The sequence below is a fragment of the Manis pentadactyla genome, chromosome 19, assembly GCF_030020395.1.
Source record: "Manis pentadactyla isolate mManPen7 chromosome 19, mManPen7.hap1, whole genome shotgun sequence".
Lineage (NCBI taxonomy): Eukaryota > Metazoa > Chordata > Mammalia > Pholidota > Manidae > Manis > Manis pentadactyla.
In genome coordinates this window covers 6,503,619-6,527,976 of record NC_080037.1, presented here as the reverse complement: position 1 = coordinate 6,527,976, position 24,358 = coordinate 6,503,619, and the positions used below count along the sequence as shown (strand labels likewise).

Genomic DNA, 24,358 nt, shown 5'->3' with positions numbered 1-24,358 from the left:
GTCTGCTGCTGTTTAGTTCCTTCAGTTTTTTCTTTGTTATACTCCACAGATGAGTGAAATCATTTGATACTTGTCTTTCTCCGCCTGGCTTATTTCACTGAGTATAATATCCTCTAGCTCCATCCATGTTGTTGCAAATGGTAGGATTTGTTTTCTTCTTATGGCTGAATAGTATTCCATTGTGTATATGTACCACATCTTCTTTATCCATTCATCTACTGATGGACACTTAGGTTGCTTCCATTTCTTAGTTACTGTAAATAGTGCTGTGATAAACATAGGGGTGCATCTGTCTTTTTCAAACTGGGCTGCTGCATTCTTAGGGTAAATTCCTAGGAGTGGAACTCCTGGGTCAAATGGTATTTCTATTTTTAGTTTTTTGAGGAACCTCCATACTGCTTTCCACAATGGTTGAACTAGTTTACATTCCCACCAGCAGGGTAGGGGGGTTCCCCTTTCTCCACATCCTCGCCAGCATTTGTTGTCTTTTGGATGTTGGCCATCCTCACCTAGAAGATATTTATTGAAGAAACTCCCACATCTATGGTCTTGTGTATCTATAAATCTTAAGTAAGCATTATGATGTTTTAATTGGTGCAGAAACTGTGTAGGCTTTTAAAAAACAAATTTGGAGTTCTAACTGAACTTTTCAGGGACCATAAGACTAAGTCTGGCCAGACAAACCAACATTTTATTCAGTGATTTCGATAGCATTTTCAATTTAGGAACCTAAACTCTTTCAGAACAGGCCACATTACCATAATAAAATTGTTAATGTTGTTTCAGATGTTCAGTGTAGAATTGAACTTTTGTGCCTTATTGGTGTGGGTCCAAGTGAAAAATTGTGTAACACACACGTTTGCTGAATTTAAGTATGCCTTAGGAAACGTTTCCAGAAGGCACTTGGTGATGAAATGTAAATACATCTTACATCTAAAGTAAGAGTCTTGTCAGAGTAATGTTGAGCAGTACTGACTAGTCTGAAGAGTTTTAGGTTACTGAACAGTCATCACAGAGAAATAAACCAAACAGACTTCAAAGGGTTAATTTTTTTTAGCCTTACTGATGTTGTGGTATGGATGGTAAAGAAGGCATCTAGCTGTTTCTGGCAGAGGATTCGAAGAGCTGGCCCACTGTGGGTGGTCTGTAAGAATAATAGTAAGTCTGGGCATCAGGGAACGCTGAACAGGGCCAATGTGAACTGGTAGGAACCTCTCTGCTCACTACTCATTGGGGTTGATTCTGTGATTATTAGACATATTTTATAGTTTAAGAACCCGAAATTTAACCCAGATCTCTTTTTAAAAATCATCGCTAAAAACTCTTGCCTTCTCCACTCTACCATGAAGTATGTTTTTCTACCATTGTTCAACAAACCGTAAGGGCTTCTGTTTTTGGCAATATGGTGGGCTAGAAGTACAGAGAAACTCTTTGTAGTTCAATACAGCAGAAAATGCTGGATTAAAAAAGAAATCAAAAGTCTTTTGTTTAATGGCTGAACTGAAGACAAAGTGAGGACTGAATCAGAGGCCAGAAAGATTGCGATGCATGAATCCTTATGGTGAGCTGGCATTGAGGTGGAGCTTGTCCTCAGTTATATCCCAATCCTTTTGGCCTAGAGTCTGGCGACAGGAAAGCAAGGTCTGGACCCAAAAGAGGTAGGAAGGTACACTGAGCCCCTTTGCCCCTTTCCCTACCCAGGTAAGACTGGAATTTCCAAAGAATGACATTCCTCATTGCTAAAAGAGAAAAAAGTAGGTGGCCGTGCATATAGGGAGAGAGTTGGTAGGTACTTATCTTGGTATTGGCCTTGAATAGGATGGAAATAAAAAGTCTTCCCTGAGAATTCATTACCACAAGCCCTAACTCAACGTAAGTTTGAGACTGAACTTATACTACTAGTGTGACCCCTGGCAGTAAAACAAAGAAAAAATTTCATTTAAGTGGCCCTGTGTTGGCAGTACTGCCAGGCTCCTGGCAAAAGCAAATGCAGAGCCTTCTCAGAGGAAGGCACTTAAATACCCATCTTACAAAAATTATCACAGATAGAGTTCCACCTCAACATGAGCCCACATTCCCTCTCTTCCCCCAAATCATGAAACAGCAGGAAAACAAGATACCATGAAGAAGACCAAATCAGATATTTGAATTAACAGATATAAAATATAAAATAAATATGTTAAAAGAGAAAGTTAAAGAATGACAAAGGAACAAAAGACTGTCAGAGTTGATCAGGACATTTTGAAAAAAAAAGTGGAAATATGATAATTAATGAAAATTAGAAAAAGAACGCCTAGGGTTACAAGAACAAAATAGGCGCATTTGAAGAAAGAAACAGTGAACGGGACAGTGGATCTGAAGAAGTATATTGAACATAACACAGAGAGACAGAGATGGAAGCCAGGCGAGATGGTAGGAGCCACAAGGGCACACTGCCGTAATCAAGTCATCAAAGTAACATCACCAGTCAGGAGACATACTGACATCTTACACCTCTTGATGGATACACTGAAAAGGGCACAGGGTCACTTGTGTGATATTCTTGCCAAAAATGTATAACCTGAATTTTATCAGGAAGAGATCAGATAAACCCAAATTGAGGGGACATTCTACAAACTAAATAGCCTGTAATCTTCAAAAATGTCAAGGTGTTCAGGAAGAAGGAAGATAATCTCAAAAGATGCAGAAATGAATGGCCAACAGAAATAATAAATGTGGAAAATCAAGATGGAAGTCATACCTACACAGTAATACCTTGTAAGTTGGGAGGGGTGTGACTGAAGTTAAAGCACCCAAAGTTTCTATTGTTGGGAAACAGGTAAAAATACTGATTGTTTCAATTTGTTAAATTACATTGGTAGTTTAAAGTTTTGGGGTAACCCCTAACAAAATGTAATTGGAATGTATCATTTCCAAATCTAGAAGAAGAAAAATGAAATGTGCTGGACAAACTCAATCCAAAGGAAAGCATGAAAAGAGGGAAGGGGGGGGGCGGAGACAACATGGCGGCGTGAGTAGGACAGTGGGAATCTCCTCCCAAAAACATATATACTTTTGAAAATATAACAAACACAACTAGCCCTAAAAGAGAGACCAGAAGACGCAGGACAGTGGCCAGACTGCAGCTACACCAGCGAGAACCCAGCGCCTGGTGAAAGGGGTGAGATACAAACCCCGGCCCAGCAGGACCCGAGCGTCCCTCCCCCCAGCTCCCGGCCTGAGAAGAGCAGGCAGAGCGGGAGGGAGACGGAGCCCAGGACTGCCGAGCATCCAGCCCCAGCCATCCGGGCCAGAGCGCAGACACAGTGCGTGCCCAGGGGGCCCTGGATGCTGGGGGAACAGGGAGTGAGACCTCTGAGCGGGTGCCGAAGCTGATGCCCCTGTGACAAAGAAAAGCGGGGGCTTTTTGAAAGTCTTAAAGGGACAGGGACTTAACAGCTTGACAGAAACAACCCAGGTCACAGTACAGCAGCTGGAAATTACAGGGAAAACCGGGTGCACTAACCCCCTGGGCAACAGCTCTGAGACCCCTCACGGAGGCAAACAGTCAAGCAGCCCCCCCATCCATTACCCCACCGGGCGCTGCGAAAGAAGAGAAGCAGCCTGAGACAAACTCCGCCCACAGAAAGGGAAATTTCTCCCTCCCGGCCAGGCAAGACACAAAGACCCAGCCTACACGCAATTACCCAACACAAGCCACTAGGGGTCGCAGTTGTCCCAGTAAAGAAAGGCCAGTAGCAAGTGAAAATTTTGGCCCTCCCAGCTGACAGTCAATAGCACCTGTCAACATGAAAAGGCAAAAAAATATGATCCAGACAAGACTAACCCAGACAGCTTCGGCATCTGCTACATCTTCCCCTGAGAAGGAACCTGGGGAGATAGATTTAGCCAGTCTTCCTGAAAAAGAATTCAAAACAAAAGTCATAACCATGCTGATGGACTTGCAGAGAAATATGCAAGAACTAAGGAAGGAGAATTCAGAAATAAAACAAGCTCTGGAAGGACTTCAAAACAGAATGGACGAGATGCAAGAGACCATTAATGGACTAGAAAACAGAGAACAGGAACGCAGAGAAGCTGATGCAGAGAGAGATAAAAGGATCTCCAGGAATGAAAGAATTTTAAGAGAGCTGAGTGATCAATATAAAAGGAATAATATAAGAATCATAGGTATCCCAGAAGAAGTAGAGAGAGAAAAGGGGATAGAAAATGTCTTTGAAGAAATAATTGCTGAAAATTTCCCCAAACTAGGGGAAGAAATGGCCTCTCAGACCACAGAGGTACACAGAACTCCCATGACAAGGGATCCAAGGAGGGCAACACCAAGACACATAATAATTAAAACGGCAAAGATCAAAGACAAGGACAAAGTATTACAGGCAGCCAGAGAGAAAAAAAAGGATACCTACAAAGGAAAACCCATCAGTCTATCATCAGACTTCTCAAGAGAAACCCTACAGGCCAGAAGAGAATGGCATGATATACTTAATGCAATGAAACAGAAGGGCCTCCAACCAAGACTACTGTATCCAGCACGAATATCATTTAAATATGAAGGAGGGATTAAACAATTCCCAGACAAGCAAAACCCCCCCCCCCCCCCCTCCCCCCCCCCCCCCCCCCCCCCCCCTCCCCCCCCAGACAAGCAAAAGTTGAGGGAATTGCCTCCCACAAACCACCTCTACAGGGCATCCTACAGGGACTGCTCTAGATGGGAGCACTCCTAAAAAGAGCACACAACAAAACACCCAACATATGAAGAAGGGAGGAGGAGGAATAAGAAGGGAGAGAAATAAAGAATCATCAGACTGTGTTTATAATAGCTTAACAAGCGAGTTAAGTTAGACGGTAAGATAGTATAGAAGCTAACCCTAAACCTTTGGTAACCACAAACTTAAAGCCTGCAATGGCAATAAATTCATACCTTTCAATAATCACCCTAAATGTAAATGGACTGAATGCACCAATCAAAAGACACAGTAATAGAATGGATAAAAAAGCAAGATCCATCCATATGCTGCTTACAAGAGACTCACCTCAAATCCAAAGACGCGCACAGACTTAAAGTCAAGGGATGGAAAAAGATATTTCAAGCAAACAACAGAGAGAAGAAAGCAGGTGTTGCAATTCTGGTATCAGACAAAACAGACTTCAAAATAAAGAAAGTAACAGAAGACAAAGAAGGACATTACATAATGATAAAGGGCTCAGTCCATCAAGAGGATATAACCATTATAAATATATATGCACCCAATACAGGAGCACCAACATACCTGAAACAAATATTAACAGAACTAAAGGAGGAAATAGAATGCAATGCATTCATTCTAGGAGACTTCAACACACCACTCACTCCAAAGGACAGATCCACCAGACAGAAAATAAGTAAGGACACAGAGGCACTGAACAACACACTAGAACAGATGGACCTAATAGACATCTACAGAACTCTACATCCAAAAGCAACAGGATACACGTTCTTCTCAAGTGCACATGGAACATTCTCCAGAATAGACCACATACTAGGACACAAAAAGAGCCTCAGTAAATTCCAAAAGATTGAAACCCTACCAACCAACTTTTCAGACCACAAAGGCATTAAACTAGAAATAAACTGTTCAAAGAAAGCAAAAAGGCTCACAAACACATGGAGGCTAAACAACACGCTCCTAAATAATCAATGGATCAATGACCAAATCAAAATGGAGATCCAGCAATATATGGAAACAAATGACAACAACACTAAGCCCCAACTTCTGTGGGACACAGCAAAAGCAGTCTTAAGAGGAAAGTATATAGCAATCCAAGCATATTTAAAAAAGGAAGAGCAATCCCAAATGAACGGTCTAATGTCACAACTATCGAAATTGGAAAAAGAAGAACAAATGAGGCCTAAGGTCAGCAGAAGGAGGGACATAATAAAGATCAGAGAGGAAATAAATAAAATTGAGAAGAATAAAACAATAGCAAAAATCAATGAAACCAAGAGCTGTTTCTTCGAGAAAATAAACAAAATAGATAAGCCTCTAGCCAGACTTATTAAGAGGAAAAGAGAGTCAACACAAATCAACAGTATCAGAAACGAGAAAGGAAAAATCACGACGGACCCCGCAGAAATACAAAGAATTATTAGAGACTACTATGAAAACCTATATGCTAACAAGCTGGGAAACTTAGGAGAAATGGACAACTTCCTAGAAAAATACAACCTTCCAAGACTGACCCAAAAAGAAACAGAAAATCTAAACAGACCAATTACCAGCAACGAAATTGAAGCGGTAATCAAAAAACTACCAAAGAACAAAACCCCCGGGCCAGATGGATTTACCTCGGAATTTTATCAGACATACAGGGAAGACATAATACCCATTCTCCTTAAAGTTTTCCAAGAAATAGAAGAGGAGGGGATACTCCCAAACTCATTCTATGAAGCTAACATCACCCTAATACCAAAACCAGGCAAAGACACCGCCAAAAAAGAAAACTACAGACCAATATCCCTGATGAACGTAGACGCAAAAATACTCAACAAAATTTTAGCAAACCGAATTCAAAAATACATCAAAACCATCGTACACCATGACCAAGTGGGATTCATCCCAGGGATGCAAGGATGGCACAACATTTGAAAGTCCATCAATATCATCCACCACATCAACAAAAAGAAAGACAAAAACCACATGATCATCTCCATAGATGCTGAAAAAGCATTTGACAAAGTTCAACATCCATTCATGATAAAAACTCTCAGCAAAATGGGAATAGAGGGCAAGTACCTCAACATAATAAAGGCCATCTATGAAAAACCCACAGCCAACATTATATTGAATAGCGAGAAGCTGAAAGCATTTCCTCTGAGATCGGGAACTAGATAGGGATGCCCACTCTCCCCACTGTTATTTAACATAGTACTGGAGGTCCTAGCCACAGCAATCAGACAAAACAAAGAAATACAAGGAATCCAGATTGGCAAAGAAGAAGTCCAACAGTCACTATTTGCAGATGACATGATACTGTACATAAAAAATCCTAAAGACTCCACCCCAGAACTACTAGAACTGATATCGGAATACAGCAAAGTTGCAGGATACAAAATCAACACACAGAAATCTGTGGCTTTCCTATATACCAACAATGAACCAACAGAAAGAGAAGTCAGGAAAACAACTCCATTCACATTGCATCAAAAAAAATAAAATACCTAGGAATAAACCTAACCAAAGAAGTGAAAGACTTATATTCTGAAAACTACAAGTCACTCTTAAAAGAAATTAAAGGGGACACTAACAGATGGAAACGCATCCCATGCTCGTGGCTAGGAAGAATTAATATCGTCAAAATGGCCATCCTGCCCAAAGCAATATACAGATTTGATGCAATCCCTATGAAACTACCAGCAACATTCTTCAATGAACTGGAACAAATAATTCAAAAATTCATATGGAACCACCAAAGACCCCGAATAGCCAAAGCAATCCTGAGAAAGAAGAATAAAGTAGGGGGGATCTCACTCCCCAACTTCAAGCTCTATTATAAAGCCATAGTAATCAAGACAATTTGGTACTGGCACAAGAGCAGAGCCACAGACCAATGGAACAGACTAGAGAATCCAGACATTAACCCAGACATATATGGTCAATTAATATTTGATAAAGGAGCCATGGACATACAATGGCGAAATGACAGTCTCTTCAACAGGTGGTGCTGGCAAAACTGGACAGCTACATGTAGGAGAATGAAACTGGACCATTGTCTAACCCCTTATACAAAAGTAAACTCAAAATGGATCAAAGACCTGAATGTAAGTCACGAAACCATTAAACTCTTGGAAGAAAATATAGGCACAAACCTCTTAGACATAAACATGAGTGACCTCTTCTTGAACATATCTCCCCGGGCAAGGAAAACAACAGCAAAAATGAACAAGTGGGACTATATTAAGCTGAAAAGCTTCTGTACAGCAAAAGACACCATCAATAGAACAAAAAGGAACCCTACAGTATGGGAGAATATATTTGAAAATGACACATCCGATAAAGGCTTGACGTCCAGAATATATAAAGAGCTCACACGCCTCAACAAACAAAAAACAAATAACCCAATTAAAAAATGGGCAAAGGAACTGAACAGACGGTTCTCCAAAAAAGAAATACAGATGGCCAACAGACACATGAAAAGATGCTCCACATCGCTAATTATCAGAGAAATGCAAATTAAAACTACAATGAGGTACCACCTCACACCAGTAAGGATGGCTGCCATCCAAAAGACAAACAACAACAAATGTTGGCGAGACTGTGGAGAAAGGGGAACCCTCCTACACTGCTGGTGGGAATGTAAACTTGTTCAACCATTGTGGAAAGCAGTATGGAGGTACATCAAAATGCTCAAAACAGACATACCATTTGACCGAGGAATTGTACTCCTAGGAATTTACCCTAAGAACGCAGCAATCAAGTATGAGAAAGACCAATGTACCCCTATGTTTATCGCAGCACTATTTACAATAGCCAAGAATTGGAAGCAACCTAAATGTCCATCGATAGATGAATGGATAAAGAAGATGTGGTACATATACACAATGGAATACTACTCAGCCATAAGAAAAGGGCAAATCCAACCATTTGCAGCAACATGGATGGAGCTGGAGGGTATTATGCTCAGTGAAACAAGCCAAGCAGAGAAAGAGAAATACCAAATGATTTCACTCATCTGTGGAATATAAGAACAAAGGAAAAACTGAAGGAACAAAACAGCAACAGAATCACAGAACTCAAGAATGAACTAACAGGTACCAAAGGGAAAGGGACTGGGGAGGATGGGTGGGCAGGGAGGGATAAGGGGGGGCAGAAAAAGAGGGGTATTAAGATTAGCATCCATAGCGGGGTGGGAGAAAGGGGAGGGCTGTACAATACAGAGAAGACAAGTAGTGATTCTACAACAGTTTGCTACGCTGATGGACAGTGACTGTAAAGGAGTATATAGGGGGGACCTGGTATAGGGGAGAGCCTAGTAAACAAAGTATTCATCATGTAAGTGTAGATTAATGATTTAAAAAAAAAAAAAAGCTGTTCCTATGTGGTGACCTCTAATGAGTTCTACACAATGATATAAAGGGCATATAAAAGTGTAGGCAAAGGGTCCGTTTGTGTTTATACAGAGGATCAAAGCCTAATTTGGCTACCCCGAAAATGAACTAAGATACGATATGAAAAAGAACTTCCAACATCAGCACTCTCTGGAAGACTTAAGACAGAAGATGATCAGAAAAAAAAGAAAAAAAAAAAAAACTCCAACAAAGATCCACGCACTGTCACAGGTGTAGATGCACTCATCCCACCAGTTCCTGGACTTGCCATGGGAATGAGGAAGGAGATATCTAAGCTGGCCTGTGCATACAGTAAAACAAAAATTGGACTGGATCTATACTGTTGGAACTCAACCAAGAATTAGGAGAAGTGCAAATTGTAGCGCTCCAAAATCTTACAACTACAGACTATTTACTGTTAAAAGAACATATGGGATGTGAACAGTCCCCAGGAATGGGTTGTTCTAGTTTATCTGAATTCTCTCAGACTGTTTAAGTTCAGTTGAACAATATCCACCATATCATAGATAAGTTTTCACAAATGCCTAAGGTGCCTAACTGGTTTTCTTGGTTTCACTGGAGATGGCTGGTAATTACAGGTATGCTTTGTTTAGGTAACTATACTCCTATTATGTTAATGTGTGTGCACAATTTAATTAGTAGTTTAAAACCTATCCATGCTGAAGTTACTCTACAAGAAGATATGTCAAAGAAATAATCAATCTTCCCAGGTTTTCTTCTGCCTGCTACTTCTATAGCTTTTCTTCTTCCTACCTAATCACGACCTTTAAATAGAACTCGTGCCACATGTCGAATTTAACGAGTATCATAATTCTTCCAAGTGGTAAAGACACCTCAAGACAAATGCTGGGCATAGAAGCCACAGGGCATAAATATGCAAAGAAGTAAAAAGCTAACCTTTTCAAACAATAAGGCTTCTCTCTCACTTACCAACTTAACATTTCCCTGTATGGCCCCGGAAGATGACTGGTTAGCCAGAGACGGGTAAGATTCCTCAAGGGAGGAACAACCTAAGACAGGCACAGTCGCAGGGGGCCATCTGGTGAGAAAATGGGGAGCAGCAGAGGTGAGGCTTAGAACCTCCCCCCTCATGTTCTGAGAGAAATCTTCTGCATACATGGATGTTTATTGCCCTCATCTAGCTCGGATTAACACATAGTCTACAGGCACACACCTGATCATCTACATTTGCTCTCTTACAACACTAAACTCTGTTTTCTACCTTTATCTCGTATCTACCTACCACTTCAGCATTTTATTAAAAATAATAATAATAAAGAGAGAAATGTGGTATCCACATATAAATCAAGTATAAAAACCAAATGAATATTCATATTTGAACTGACTGTGTATAGTTCATAATGCATGAGCAAAACCGAAAGTTTCTGTGATGACTGCCCTTGCACTGTTCACCATGTAACTTATTCACTATGTAAGAATTTGTTCTCCATGTAAGAATTTGTTCGTTATGCATCAGAAGATTGGAGACTGACGAAAATTAGGCTTGGGGTGGATTAATGATTGTGCATTGAGTATTGACCCCCCTATACAGAAATTTATTGTGTTTAACAACTATTTGATCAATAAATATGAGAGATGCCCTCACAAAAAATATATATATATATATATATATTTAAACACACTTCCAATTGTAAAATAAATAAGTAACCGGGATGTAATGTATAGCATAAGGAATATAGTCAAAATATTGTAACAACTTGGTATGGTGATACCTGGTACCTAGAATTATCATGTATATAAATGTTGAATCACTGTGTTGTACACCTGAAACTAATGTAATGCAATACTGTTGTCAACTACCCTTCAATAAAAAAAAAAAAAAAAGAAAAGAGGGAAGGAAACTACTAGCTTATAAAAGCGCAAAGTACGATAGTAGAAGTAATCCTAGAATATTATCCATAATCACAGTAAGTGGGAGTGGACTGAACTCTATTTAGAAGGCAAATATGGTCAGACAAGGGGGAGAAAAAGTAAAACAACTTTATGCCATTTACAAGAGAAATATCTAAAAAAGTAAAGCTAGAAGAGAGCAAAGTTGAGAGTCAAAGGGTGGAAAAAGCAAATAGTAGCCAAAAGGAAACTGGAGTGGTTCTATTAGTATCAGACAAATATACTTAAATGAGAAAAGCATTATTAGACATAGCCACTATGCATTGATTAAAAGTTTTAGTTTACTAGAGGAAATACCATTAGCATATACCTACCTACTAATGTAGCTTAGAAACAATAGTTGATATATGGGAGGAAATTGATATTCTGTTGCCCTAGTGGGAAATTTTAAGGTACCTCTCTCATGATAGGCCACATTGACAAGAAAATTTACAAGACACAGATTTGAATATTATCATTATTTGATCTACTGGCCATATAGTCAAACATTGTATTTACCAACACAGTTTTTGAACTATATATGAAAATGTTAAAAGTTAACTGTACTAGGTCATAAGGGAAGTCTAAACAAATTTCAAAAACTAACATAGACTGTGTTCATTGTCAGTGAATTAAGCTAGATATCAGTAACAAAAAGATGGTAACTAAGAACTCCTATACTAGGAAAAATTAAAAAGCACAATCCTAAATAACTCATAGGTTCAAAGCAGAAATGATAATGACGTTATTGCCATACGGTATTAAAAATGCTATTTATCAGACGTTGTAGGAAGTATATTAGGTAAAATAAGCAAATTGAAGAATATTTACAGTATGATTACATTTATATGAAGTTTAAACCAGGAAAACTATACAATATGAATATGTGCATATATGGTAGAGCTATAAAGAAAAGCAAGGGAATTGTTATTACAGAATTCAGAAATGGCATTGGGCAAGTTTCATTCAGCCCCAGGCTAAGCTAAATATTTCTTTTTGGTGCTCCCAAATTATCCTGTTTGCATATCTTAGGAGTTACCACATTTTACTAGTCATTTGTTGGTGTATCTGTCTTCCCCTACAGGCTCTTGTGTTTTTTGTTTTAAATAGAAACTCTGCCTTACTCCATTTTTTATATCCTCAGCATTTGCATAATGTTTACAGTACATGGCAGACACTCAAAAAGTGTTGCACTGAATTGCTAGGAAGGGTTTTGTCAGGCTGATGAGAAGAGAGGGGGCACTTCAGGCAGAGGGAATACCATGAGCAAATGCTTACAGAGATGAAGGAGGATGGCTCTCGCCTGCAGTCAGAAGCAGTCAGGGATGGCGAGGGCTCACTTGACTTTTAGGTTTTGCTTGACATATTGTAGCTATTTAAAAAATATTTGCTGGATGATGGTTGAGTGGCTAAATCAATGAACCAATGAATGATTGAATGAGCATGAGTGTAACAGATGTGGGGGAACAGTAAGCAGTAGAGCCTAAAGCGGGAAGCCTGGCTTTGGCCAGGTCGGAGAGGGCATCATGTCCCCTCCGAGAGAGAAGGGCATGAAAACAGTGGCTAAGGCAAGGCCCTGCTCTAGGGGGCCTGAGTAACGCGGCGTCTGTGGTGAGTGGGCCCTGAGGAGGGGGACAAATCCAGATAGTTATTGGAAGGAAAGGCCTCACAAAGAGGAAAATTAAAGATTTATGAAGAGAGGAGAGACAGACATTCCAAGGGAAGGGTAGACAAATGACACTAACCAGGGTACAATACAGAGATGGAAAAGAAGTTGTCCCCCCCGTCCCACCTTTTTGCTGCCTTAAAAAGGCAAAAAAATGTTTCTTCACATCTTGGACCTTTTATGACTGAATAAATTGTCTTTTTTTTTTCTGATCGCACACTTTAATTTTCATAGCCATTCTGCATCTCATTACTACTAGTTTCTGTATGATCAATGTTCTTCTAATCATTTTTCCTACACTTAACCTTCCAGGAAATTGGATAGGATACAGTACAAATGACTTTCAAGTTTAAATTTTATGAGGCTGAGGAAGAGAGATACTTTCTTTGTAGAGAAGGGGCTTAACCTTTAGAAGTTCCTCCTCTTGGGTTCCTGTTTCCTTTAAGCAGTGTTCAAAGCTTACACAGTATTTGTTGCTATTCTGGCTCATATGCTTCTGTTTGATTTATAAGTTTTGTTGTTAAAAGGTTTTACCTCAAGACCATTTTGACATTAGGCAAGTTTAACTGCCCCCCACCCCCACCCCGGCCCCAAGGAATGATGTAAATCTGGGACTTGTGTAGATATTAGGAAATAGAGTGGGGTTGGAGAAATAAGCAGTGTTCATTTTTGACCCTTAGAGGAATATTCCTTATAGAGGGAAGTTGAATTAATTTGAGAAAGAGAGGGGAAAAAGGGAAGAGAAAGGGAAAATAAATTAATTTGGATGGAAAGAAAAGAATTACAAAAAGGTTCTTCTCTTAGCAACATAAAGTTTAACCAGCAACAAACTGTACTGAAAATACTTTCTTCATGAAACAGGATGATTAAGAGCCAGTTGGAGAAACATCAGTCTGAAAACTACTTAAAATTGGTTGTTTATTATCAGTTTTGTTAGGTTTTGAATTTTGTTGACTATTGCATAATGGTAGGGAATACAGTTTTTATCACAAAAGTTTGATGTTTTTGCAAATTTTCCTTGCCTCAACAGTTTGGGTGACTTTTTGTTAAATTCTTTCATAGAGGTTCTCAGTCATGGCTATACATTATTATCACTATGAAATCTTAAAAGAGAGCTAATTGAGCCCTACTCAAAACCTATGGAATCTGGTAGGATGGGTCTAAGTCATTTGTTTTTAAATAAAATCCTGTTCCCAGTTGATTCTGATGTACATCCTCAGTGAGAGACTGTACAGTTTTTATTTCTCTCTGTACATTGGCCCCTATGGAAACCGAAAGAGTGCTTATCCATTAAATTAGAAGATACTGTATTTAAGAGAAGTTTTATTAAATCTCTAGATAGACACCTCTCTATTTATAGGTTTGTCTTATATAATTGAGGAAATTTGTGGACCTCTGCTTTGGACAGGATAGGAGCTGCAGCGTAACTAACTCTGAGAAAGGAATTTCTGTCACACAGGACTGCAATTTATAAATTCTTCCGTTATTTTTCCCTTTTCTAATTTAAAAGTCACTATACTCATCCTCCTACAAATAATAAGCTAACATCCCAAGGAGGTTTAAAATATACTAGGTTTTATAATTTTAAAATTTTAATTTAAAAAATTGTTAATTAAAAAAAAAACAAATGTTTGAAGTTGGCAATGCCTTTTTCTTATTTGTTCTGGGCAAGGTGCTGTGCCTACACTAGAACTGGGATCTGTGTAGTGTGAGACATCAGACTTGGATGAGGAAGGGTAAATGGGTAAGTCATACTACTAAAGGGCCAGCTAGCTGCTCTGCGCTTTACTTACAAGACTATGTTATAAGGAAAAGGTGACCACAGAGAATATGGCATTGAATCTGACTTGTCTGGAATTGGTTAGACATAAAATGTCTCTATTCCAGAATTCTCTATGTTTGTCAGCTTTTCATTATTTTATAGAAAGAATTGTAGCTTCTTATCCTGAGATGAGCTTGTCCCCAAATCTGGCTCGTTTTTTCCCCCTCTTAATGCCGAGCACATTTTGCTGTGTGATATCACTATTGGCTGTAGGTTAAAAGTTACTGTGTAACTTAAATGTCAGAGTTCACCAAGTATGCATGGTTTTGTTCAGCCAGAGTTATAAATGAAACCTAATTCAAGTGCTTGGCTAAATGTACTTTCCACATTTATCAAAGTGACACATAAACTGAAGAAATACAATACATCTAAATACCAGGTGTTACTGACTCCTGATTGCAGAGAGGAGGCAGAGCTAAGGGCAGTCCTTTCCCCGAGTAGTCTAGTTTTTTCATGTTCTTCAAAAAAAGTGTCTGCAAGGTGGTTCTCTTTTCTTCTAGCCTCTGTAGATTTCATCCTTCGACATGATTTGGTGCTTTTCAAGCGCAGAGCTGAGTTTCGAGGGCATGGGAAATTCTGTTGATGGTTTTTAGATTTGGACTTCTTGTAGGGATGCCTTTAAGGAGTCTCCTGGTGGCTTCATATCTCACTTGGCTATCTTTTCCCCCAGATTTGAGTTGTTAAATGGAAGGGAAAGGCAGTTGAAATCAGAAACCTACACCCTTTGCTAACTTACTTCTTTACTTTAAGGAAATCACTATGCCACTTTTCAAAGAAAAAAGGACATTGTATGGTAAACTTGTGCTGCTTTCTGTCTTGTGAGAGAGGGTCGCTGAGAAACTAGGGCAGATGAGGAAACTGTCAGAATTTAAGTTGTGTACTTGATATTTTCTTCAGACCACAAATCGTAGTTAACATAAAACGAGGACCAATGGATGGGGTTTGTCTGAAGTAGCTTTTTCTCAACCACCGTTTTCGGTACTTAGTGTATCCAGGTAGAAGCACACTGTATAAGGTGTCAAAACGTAAGTGAGAAAGGAACACACAGCTTCACTTGGCAACAACTGAAGGTCTAGCGTGATACTAAGGTAGTATAGGTTAACTCTGAAACTCTTAGTTGGATGAAAATATATATGTATTATGTATTGTTTAAGCTTCTAGGCAATTTTCCATTAAAGCCTCTTTTTTCTCCAGATTTGAGCTTTACTGTCATTTTAGTAAACATCTGAAACTTGCACTTTAAGGGTCATTCTAACAGACTGTTTTTAGTTGAGTTATGGCTAGTGTAGCATGAACTGAGTGTCCTGTGCATTTAGACTACTTGGTATCTGTGTGTTCTGAACATAAACTGACACTAATATGTTATGTCCAGTCAATTTATCACAGTTTATGACCTCTGAGGAGCTAGAAGGGAATTACAGATAACATGTGTGCCTTATATGGCATTATGTCTCCACCCTTTTGCCAGAGTTCTCAGTGAAGCAACATTATTTGCTTTCATCTGCCCCAACTTTTTTTGGGGGGAGTGTGTATTTGAAAATGTGGAAATAAGACAGTTGGAAGAAGATGAATAAAATGTGAAGATAATTAGTTCTAGAATAATCTGAGTTGGCTGTATATTGGTACCATGTTTGTTTAGTTGTTAAAGATGGTGGTTTTGTGTGTTTGTTGTGTTAAGCTATTATTTATTGAACATTTACTGTGCACCAGATACTAGTCTAAGCACTTTACATAAATTATTTCCTTCCAGAACTATAAGGTAAGTATTATCCCCATTTTACAGATAAGAAAACTGAAGTCACAGTGCATCTGTGGCAGAGCTACGATGCACAGTCTACCTTTGGAGCCTTTGTCTTAATCATTAAGGAGCAACAGCCATACAGGTGGTGAAAAGAGATTGCATTAAATTTACAGGCATCTTTTTTGACATTTAAAATGACCAGAGGGTGCCTTTCTCAAGTGAGAAGATATCAAAGATTGTCCCCACACAAACTTTGTGTATTAACCATTGACTCACTGACTTCAGCCATCTAGCATGTTAGTTATCTATTGCTATGTAACAAACCATCCCAAAACTTAAAGGCTTAAAACGACAAGTCGTTTACTTTGCTAAAGCGTGTGCAGTATGGGCGGGCTCAGTAGAAACAGCTCTTCTTTGCCCCATGGAGTGTCTCCTGGGCTAACTGAGATAGGAGAGGATGTACTTACAAGGTGGCCCACTCGTCGTGGCCAGCTCACTGGTGCCAACTTCAGCTGGGACCTGAGTCAGGGCTCTGTGCTGGGCCTCTCTGCAAGCAGCTTGGCCTTCCTTGAGTATAGTGGCCAGGTTCTGAGAATGAGCAGCACCTATTAGAAGAGCACCTGCTTTGTAATTGTTAACTGAGTGAGAGAAAAAATCTCATGTTTTCTGTTCATGTTGGCTAACTTGGCAAAGTGCCCCAAAATAGAGTCCATGTTTCTTCTCACAGCCTAGCAATCCCTGGCTCTAAGAACTGTTGTTGAAGAGTTTTTTATCTTGGCCTGAAGATTTATTTTTTCAATCATTCATACTTATGTTTCTAGTAAATTATCTCCAGTTATTACTAGTCTGCAGAAATCATCTGTAAACCATTCAGTAACCAGAGAGAAAAATCTTTTTTTAAGGTTTGGAGAATTTCTTGAGAACTCCTTGTCTGTAACCCCAGTTGCAATGAAAATTAACATAATTTCTTATTCCTGGCTCTGGATATGGTGTAATAATGAGTTCATTTCACTACCTGCTATTCTTGAGTTGTAAATTAGTTTCCCTAAAATGAAGATCTAGATTTTTCTGTTAACACGAGACGTAATGGTACATAAAATTCATATGTTTGTTATAAAAAAAAGAAAAGAATACCACCTACAGGTCAGGCATTTTCCTAGAACAAAACAGATCTCCATACTCATTAACTTGTATTCTAGTGAGGACAGACAATAAACATTAAAAAAAAGTAAAATGATACAGTGGTAGATTCTTTGAACAAAGGGATAAAGTATAGTAGGATAAATGGTTTTACAAGGGTGAAGGTGGCTGTTGGAATTGTAGTTTTAAGTAGTGCTCACCACAGATACATTGACAAGTAGACATTTGAGCCAAAGCTTGAAAGTGAGAGGGTTGGTCATAGGATTATGTGAAGGAAGAGCATTCCTGGCAGAGGGAATGGCCAGAGATCGGGCCCTAGGGCAGAAGAATGCCATGCGTGTTCCCGGAAATGCAAAAGAAGTCAGTGTGGCTGGACTAAAGTGAGCAAGGGGGAGAGTAGAGGAGGTGATGCCGGAGAGCTGAGATGAAGGGAAGGTTGAGGTTAGTGAGGCCCTTTGGGTTTTTACCATGATTGAAATGAATGAAAAGCCATCTGAAGGTTGTGAGTGCAGGAGTGACATGCTAATCTGACCTAGATTTTAAAACAGTCACTCCAGTGGCTATGTCGAGAATAGCCTGAACTGGCAGGCAGGAAGACAGGCTGTGCCACTAACTCCTCTGTGTCATCTTTGGGACACACAGCACTTTTTGATTTATAAAAGCATGGTCACATCTGTCATCTCCTTTGAATCTTTGAAAAGCCTTGGGAAATATTTGAATTTTTCCTATTTCACATATGAAGAATTGGAGGCTCAGAGAAGTTAACCAACTTCAGTGTGGAGTCTCAGAGCCACACTGTGACCCCAGATCTCTTGACTCCAAATTCTGTGATCTTCCCCCTATCGTGCATTAAAACTGGAAGAAACTCTTTGCTGTTTTCAGCTTCAAGTGATTTCACATTTTCATGTGTGGTTCTCAGATCAGCAGAGCAGCAGCAGCATGTGGGTTTCTTTGGGGGATGAGAATCAGTATTGTTCTTACTGCTGAGATGACTTGGATTGAAACTTCACCAGCTCTACCGTAAGAAAGCAGGTGTGCGAAGTGTAGAATAGATTCAGAGATGTTCCAATTTTTGTTCAATTACTTGGTATGAGAATGGGATATCTGAAATCATACCTCTTAAGGATTAAGTGGCTTCATAAATAATCTAAAACAGTTGTTGGCTTTTAAAGTTTCATAAGTGAAAAAGTAAAGTAACAATTCTTAAAATTCTTTTTCCAGGCTTTTGGGGAAATTGAAATTATTTCTGTTTTATTAATCTGTGCTTTTCAGAAAAGGCCCACTGGCCCGTAGCACAAATGTACACCAATAATGGTATAACAATTATTTTGTGGCCCAAGACTATTCTGACTATTGCAGAATAGCATGTTTCTGGTCATAGAGGTATAAGAAACTTCTGTTTTCTTATTATTTATTAGGTTGTTTAAAAATACTGACTAGAACCTGATTTAAACTAATCATGAAAAGAGTCTGATGAGATTGCTTTATTACCTCAGTGAACTGTGATCAGTCAAAGAACGTGCTATCGTTATACAACCCTTTCTCTGACTCCAAGTCACCACTTTCATTATTAAAACTTTAATTTTCCTAAAATTAAAGAAAAGGGACACCAAATGATGCTAAAACACTCATGCCAGAAATCTAAAACTTCACATCAACAATTATTTTCTCATATTCTTTTGTACATTTGGCCATTACAAGGATGGTCAGATTCCTTCTTAATATTTGTGGTGTCATAAGCATACTAAGACAATTTTGAATTCTGGCAGTGAAATAAAGCTTGTTCATGTCTTTCAAATATTAATAAAAACAAGGGAAATATAAATCTGCAGTTAATCAGATGGTTAAAATTAGTGTCTGTAGGTCATTTCATAGTGGTCGAGCATTTGTAGTTTTGGGGGCTGAATTGAACTGTTGACTTGCCTGTACTTAGCCAAAGAGAAATTTAATTTTAAGACTTAAAAAAAAAATCTACAGGAATGGAGGTCAAATGACAACAATCAAAAACAAGTAAGTGAAAAAGTTGAGAAGATTCTTCACAAAATTTCTTAATATAAAATTACCTTTTCAAAATCATCCCAGGGCAGTGGGTTGATAATAAAAATGAGACTCAGGCTGTTTGGATCCTAATTTTTGCCCCATCACTCACCCACTCCCTTATTTAAAATACTTCATTGACTGTATGATGGGTGTGTTCTGAAGATCTTTCTTGTGAAGCCCATTGAATGAGATCTGAGTGAGCTTTTTTGTCTAAAAGAAGGTAAGAATTACTAAAGTAGTTACGGTTAAAGGTGTATTGTCATTGTACTGTGATAGTCATTATCAGCATCAACAGTGGGAAAAAGTGATGACTTTGAGCCAAACCAGTCAACTTCGAAACTGACTTCTAGCAAGCGTGGCTGCTAATGTGACTGTAGCCCAGCCCGGTTGCAGCTGGAATAGCCTAAACTGATAAACTCAAGGCATTCGCTTGTAACAGCCATAAGCAGTGAATTGAAATGCCAGTTTTTGTAGTGGCATTAAAATCATCAAAGGAACAATGATCAGTAAGAGGGCTCTTTAAAAACTTCCAAGTATTAATAATTCTGAACGAATTTACTTTGTAAGTCCCCCATAAACTATACAGATGGCCAGTCTTCCCCATGCTCTCAGTTTCTGTTAGATTCATTGTGAAAAATGTGTAGCTTTTAGGGATTGAGCTAGGAATAATATTGTGTAAAAATAAGATTAGTTAACAATAGTGGTTCTCGAACATTGGTATGTACCAGTCAGTCTGGGACGGGGCCTGACGACTTACATTCTGACCAGTTACCAGGCCCAGTATCACACTTTGAGAACCACTGCTAGAGGATGGTGCATTCTGATCTGGAGAAAGTAATAAGTTGGTGTGTTAATTGCTCATTGACAGTAGGATTCAAGGAAGCAGAAATGTAGAGGTTATTTCTAGAAGCCGTAGCAGCCACTTTGACTTGGCAGTTAACCAGGAGACAGTTACCAAGGGAGCCTCCTTAAAGAGGTGTGACCCCTGGCCAGGATATAGGAAAGCAGAGGAACTGTTCTAGTAATGCTGTTTTTCAAGTGGTCTAGATGAATTGGAGATAAATGTAATACAGATTTTTAAAAGAAAGAAAGTAGATTGCCCCATCAGACCAGAAAATTTAACACTAATTGTAGGGAAGATTCTGATAGAGGAAGGGATATGATACCCGGGAGCCAAAATTAGAACAAGAATACAACACAGAAGTTTTGTTTCTTGTATTGAATAAATTGCTAGGCTTATGGATATTGTGGCAGGCAAGGCCATCCATAATCTAGCCCTGCATCATCGTTCCGGTCCCCTTTCGTTCTCCTCTCTCTGATGGTCCTCTTCTCACTATGCCTACACATGCAGATGCCCACCCGCGCATCCTGTCCTGCTTTACATGCTCTTCCTGGACAAAACATGCTCTCCAATGCCTGTGTGCTTTATTCCTATACTGTTCTAGCTGAGTGAAATGCCTTCCCCACTCCTCTCCTCCTTTCCACCTGTTTATTTACTGCCTGTCATTTAAGATACTTCATTATCCTTTGTAGAGGCCCCGCGCTCTGGCTCTATCCTTACATAGCATTCATTAGTAACTCCTTTCACGCACTAAGCACACTCCCTTATCTTTCATCTATATCAACCTCCTCCTCCCCCACCCCCCTACCGTCCCCCATACCATATATACACCATAATTTGGTGTTTGTCTTTATTTTATCTTTGAGTCTTTAGCATCAGATATGGTTCCCTGATCATAACAGGTATCTAGTACATGTTGAATAAATGAATGAATCAGTCATTCTGTAAAATGTTGTCAACATAGTGTAGAAATGGCATTCCAAACCTAGATCCAAATTCTGCCTTCATTAATTACTTAGAGCATGGCCTTGGGCAAATTGTTTAAATTCTTTTAGCCTCTACTTCGTTTGAGCCTTCATTCCTTAGTACATAGTAGGTGCTCAAAGCTAGCTGCTGTTGTACTGCATTCGCATCTTAGAAGAACATTTAGCAGTCTTGCAGTATCTTATCAATCAAGATGGGAAATTTGAACTCGGTGATACTGTAGTTAATTCATAATTAAACATACATTTTTACACAGCTCTCCCTCGGGGCATCCTCCACAGCTCAATTTCTTTGCTCTTTTCAATATTTTATAAGAGTTCAGTTGAGGATATTGACAGCATGCTTAGAACTCAAATTTCTTTTGTGAATTAGGATCCTAAAAGTTCTTGACTGAGCAGTAAGCAAAATGATATTTTAAAAGAAACTGATGGAAGTTCAGCTGGACCAAAAAACTCAGTTCTATAAATGCATGATTGGAAGTGGGAGAAGAAGGGAAGAGAAGGTAATGGTTCAAAATCAGTTTGTAAGAAAAGAGGTGGGATTTTCATTAAACCAGGCTCAAATAAAGTATGTTGTAACTGCCAAAAAGCCCACATGATATTAGTTTGTGTCAGAGGAAGAATAGTGCCTAGAACAAGGGAGGGATTAACCTGCCTCGTCCTGTAAGGGTCATAGCATCTGAGAAGCATATTGACAGGAGGGTGACCGAATATGCTGAAGACAGTGCTGTGAAGGGGAATGTGTAGAAGCAACCATGGCCCTGAAAAAGAAAGCCTGGGGAGGGAGGAGAGGGTGACAGATGGCTTTGGACATGGGAAGGTGGCTTGTTTAGACTTGGTTTGAATAATCAGAGAGTCGAGCACTCGTGCCAAAATGTGGAAGTTACAAAGAAGCACATTTCTAGTTCAGACAAGGGGAAACTTAACAGGGTGGTAGAGCTCCCCTTGGGCATTGGAGGGATCGAGGGATTTCTTCCACTGAAGAGGAATTGTGGGTATGAATATGGGTATTTCACTCATACAGTGTAGGTATTGAATTAATTGAGATTCTGGAAACTGAGGGGAAATTCTTAACATTGGTTTTGTTTATAGTGTACTTCCCTTAGTAGGATTTTTGGTACCACATTTGAAAGAATTTAAAAGTAAATATTTTTTCACAAAAGGTAAGTTTCAAAAAGAAAAAAATATTGTACAGTTATCATCGTACTCTTCATTTGGCTTCCCTACAAAGTTGTTATGGTTTACTGCCTAGTTCATGCTTTCTTGAATACTCACCAAGCTAACTTTTTCTAAGTTTAATTAGATACTCCACTAGGCCTTTTACCTCATTTGCAGAAGGGTTTATATTGTTGGGGACCACTCAGGTGGACCATTCTTTCTGAAAGATAAAAATGTAACAAAAATAAGTCATAGCAAAACTAAATTTTACACAATGGTCCTAATTTGGCCATGCACCTCCAGAGAGTCTGCCCTGTGCCGCAGTGCCTCAGCATACTGTGGGGGAGCCACTAGACAGCAGTGATTCTGGGGGTAACGAATTGAGAATGGGAAATAGAGTAAGAGAACAGAAAATTCTAGAGATGTACCTGCTTCCTGTTCCTCCCAACACTGCTCTCTCCAAATCTGGAGGCAAACTACTCTACCTCAAAGAATTCTTGGAACCACAGGGCCCTGAACTGTGACCCTCTGGCATCAGGGTTGCTTTCCTCCTGCACTTTATCCTCCAGATAGACCCTGGTAGCCCTTCTTTTGTGCTTTGCCAGAGAGATTCCCTTTGTGTTGAATTTTAAGATTATAACTAATGTAAATTATGCAAGTGTCCGTATAAAATAAAGTGCACACACACAACACATCTTACTGATGAGCCAAATCTAAGCCAGTGACCAATGAGTTAAGTGTTACATAACCATTATGCTATTTGAAATATATGTTTGTCCCAAATACTTATGCCCATTAAAAGAACATACACTGATGAATGAAGGTATTCGAGAGGAAGAGGAGAAAGAAGCAAAGTGTACATAGGAAGTTTTTACATGTGCATGAAAATAGAAGTATTTTTTAAATAATTTTTTGTTAGCTTCCTTTGGTAGCGTGTCTTCTAGGATTGTGAGAGGCTAATGAATTTCTACTTTAGTATACATACTGTAGAGTTTTGAAAGCATGTAGAATACTGACTTTGTTTAAACAGTTTGGAAGTAAGATTTATTTATACAAAATTTGTATAAAAAATTGTTTTCAGTGTTTTTCATATGTACAGGATGCCAGAGTAGTGATCTGACCACATCAGGTAGGCTCTTTTGTCTTGCCTTTATGCCTAGCATTCTTGCTGTGTGCATGGACCTACAAAGGAATTCTGGTTTGCTTCATAGCTATATGTAGTGTGCATATGTGTGACATATTTTTGTTTTAGTTACTGTTTCATGTTTTTTTATTTTCAGCATTTTGGAACAGGATTCCAGGAGAATGAACCCTAGTGTAAACCCTGCAAATCAAAGGAGGCATCTTCTCGGCTTTTCTGCTAAGGAGGTGGAAGACACGTCAGATGATGTCATCCAGAAAAACAGCTACAGGTTAGATGTCATGTCTCTGTTAAAATGATTTAATGAAACTGAAGCAGAGAAGTATGTAGTATAACTTTACACCTAAGTTGTTTATACAGTTTTACTTAGTAAAGCATACAAGTAAGTTATTGAGGCCATTGATAAATTTTACTGTTAAGATCAATTCTAAGGATAAATTTACTTTCTAAAATCTTCCCAATTTTAGAATTCTTAGAGACTTGTAACCTTAAAATCTCAATTTGTATGCACTGATGTACATATTGAAACACAAACACTATATTGTATATGATGCCATTAATATAGTTATTTATCTATCATATTTACATATAATATATCCAATATTTGCTGCCTATATCATCAGTGGCAGATACGATATGCTGGGGTGATATGGTTGAACCTATTTGCAATCACTGGATAACATCATTTATACTTGTTTATTGTGATCTTTGCTGAATCTCCCTCCCTTGTTACAACTTTATGGTGTCTTGGCAAATTGCCATATAGCTTGTCAATAGTAAAAGATTTATAATTTTATGAAAATACAATTTCTCTGTTGTATTACCTG

General features: G+C 38.9%; 1 protein-coding gene across 3 annotated transcripts in view; it reads left to right on the top strand.

The window, feature by feature from the left end:
* ATF6 (activating transcription factor 6) overlaps positions 1-24,358 on the top strand; it is a 196,023-nt gene that overhangs the window by 44,574 nt on the left and 127,091 nt on the right. For all 3 annotated transcript variants that reach the window (XM_036922831.2, XM_036922830.2, XM_036922829.2), the window contains exon 10: positions 23,671-23,802. In XM_036922831.2, coding sequence (XP_036778726.2) covers positions 23,671-23,802 — 132 coding nt within the window. The remainder of the gene's footprint in view (positions 1-23,670; positions 23,803-24,358) is intronic.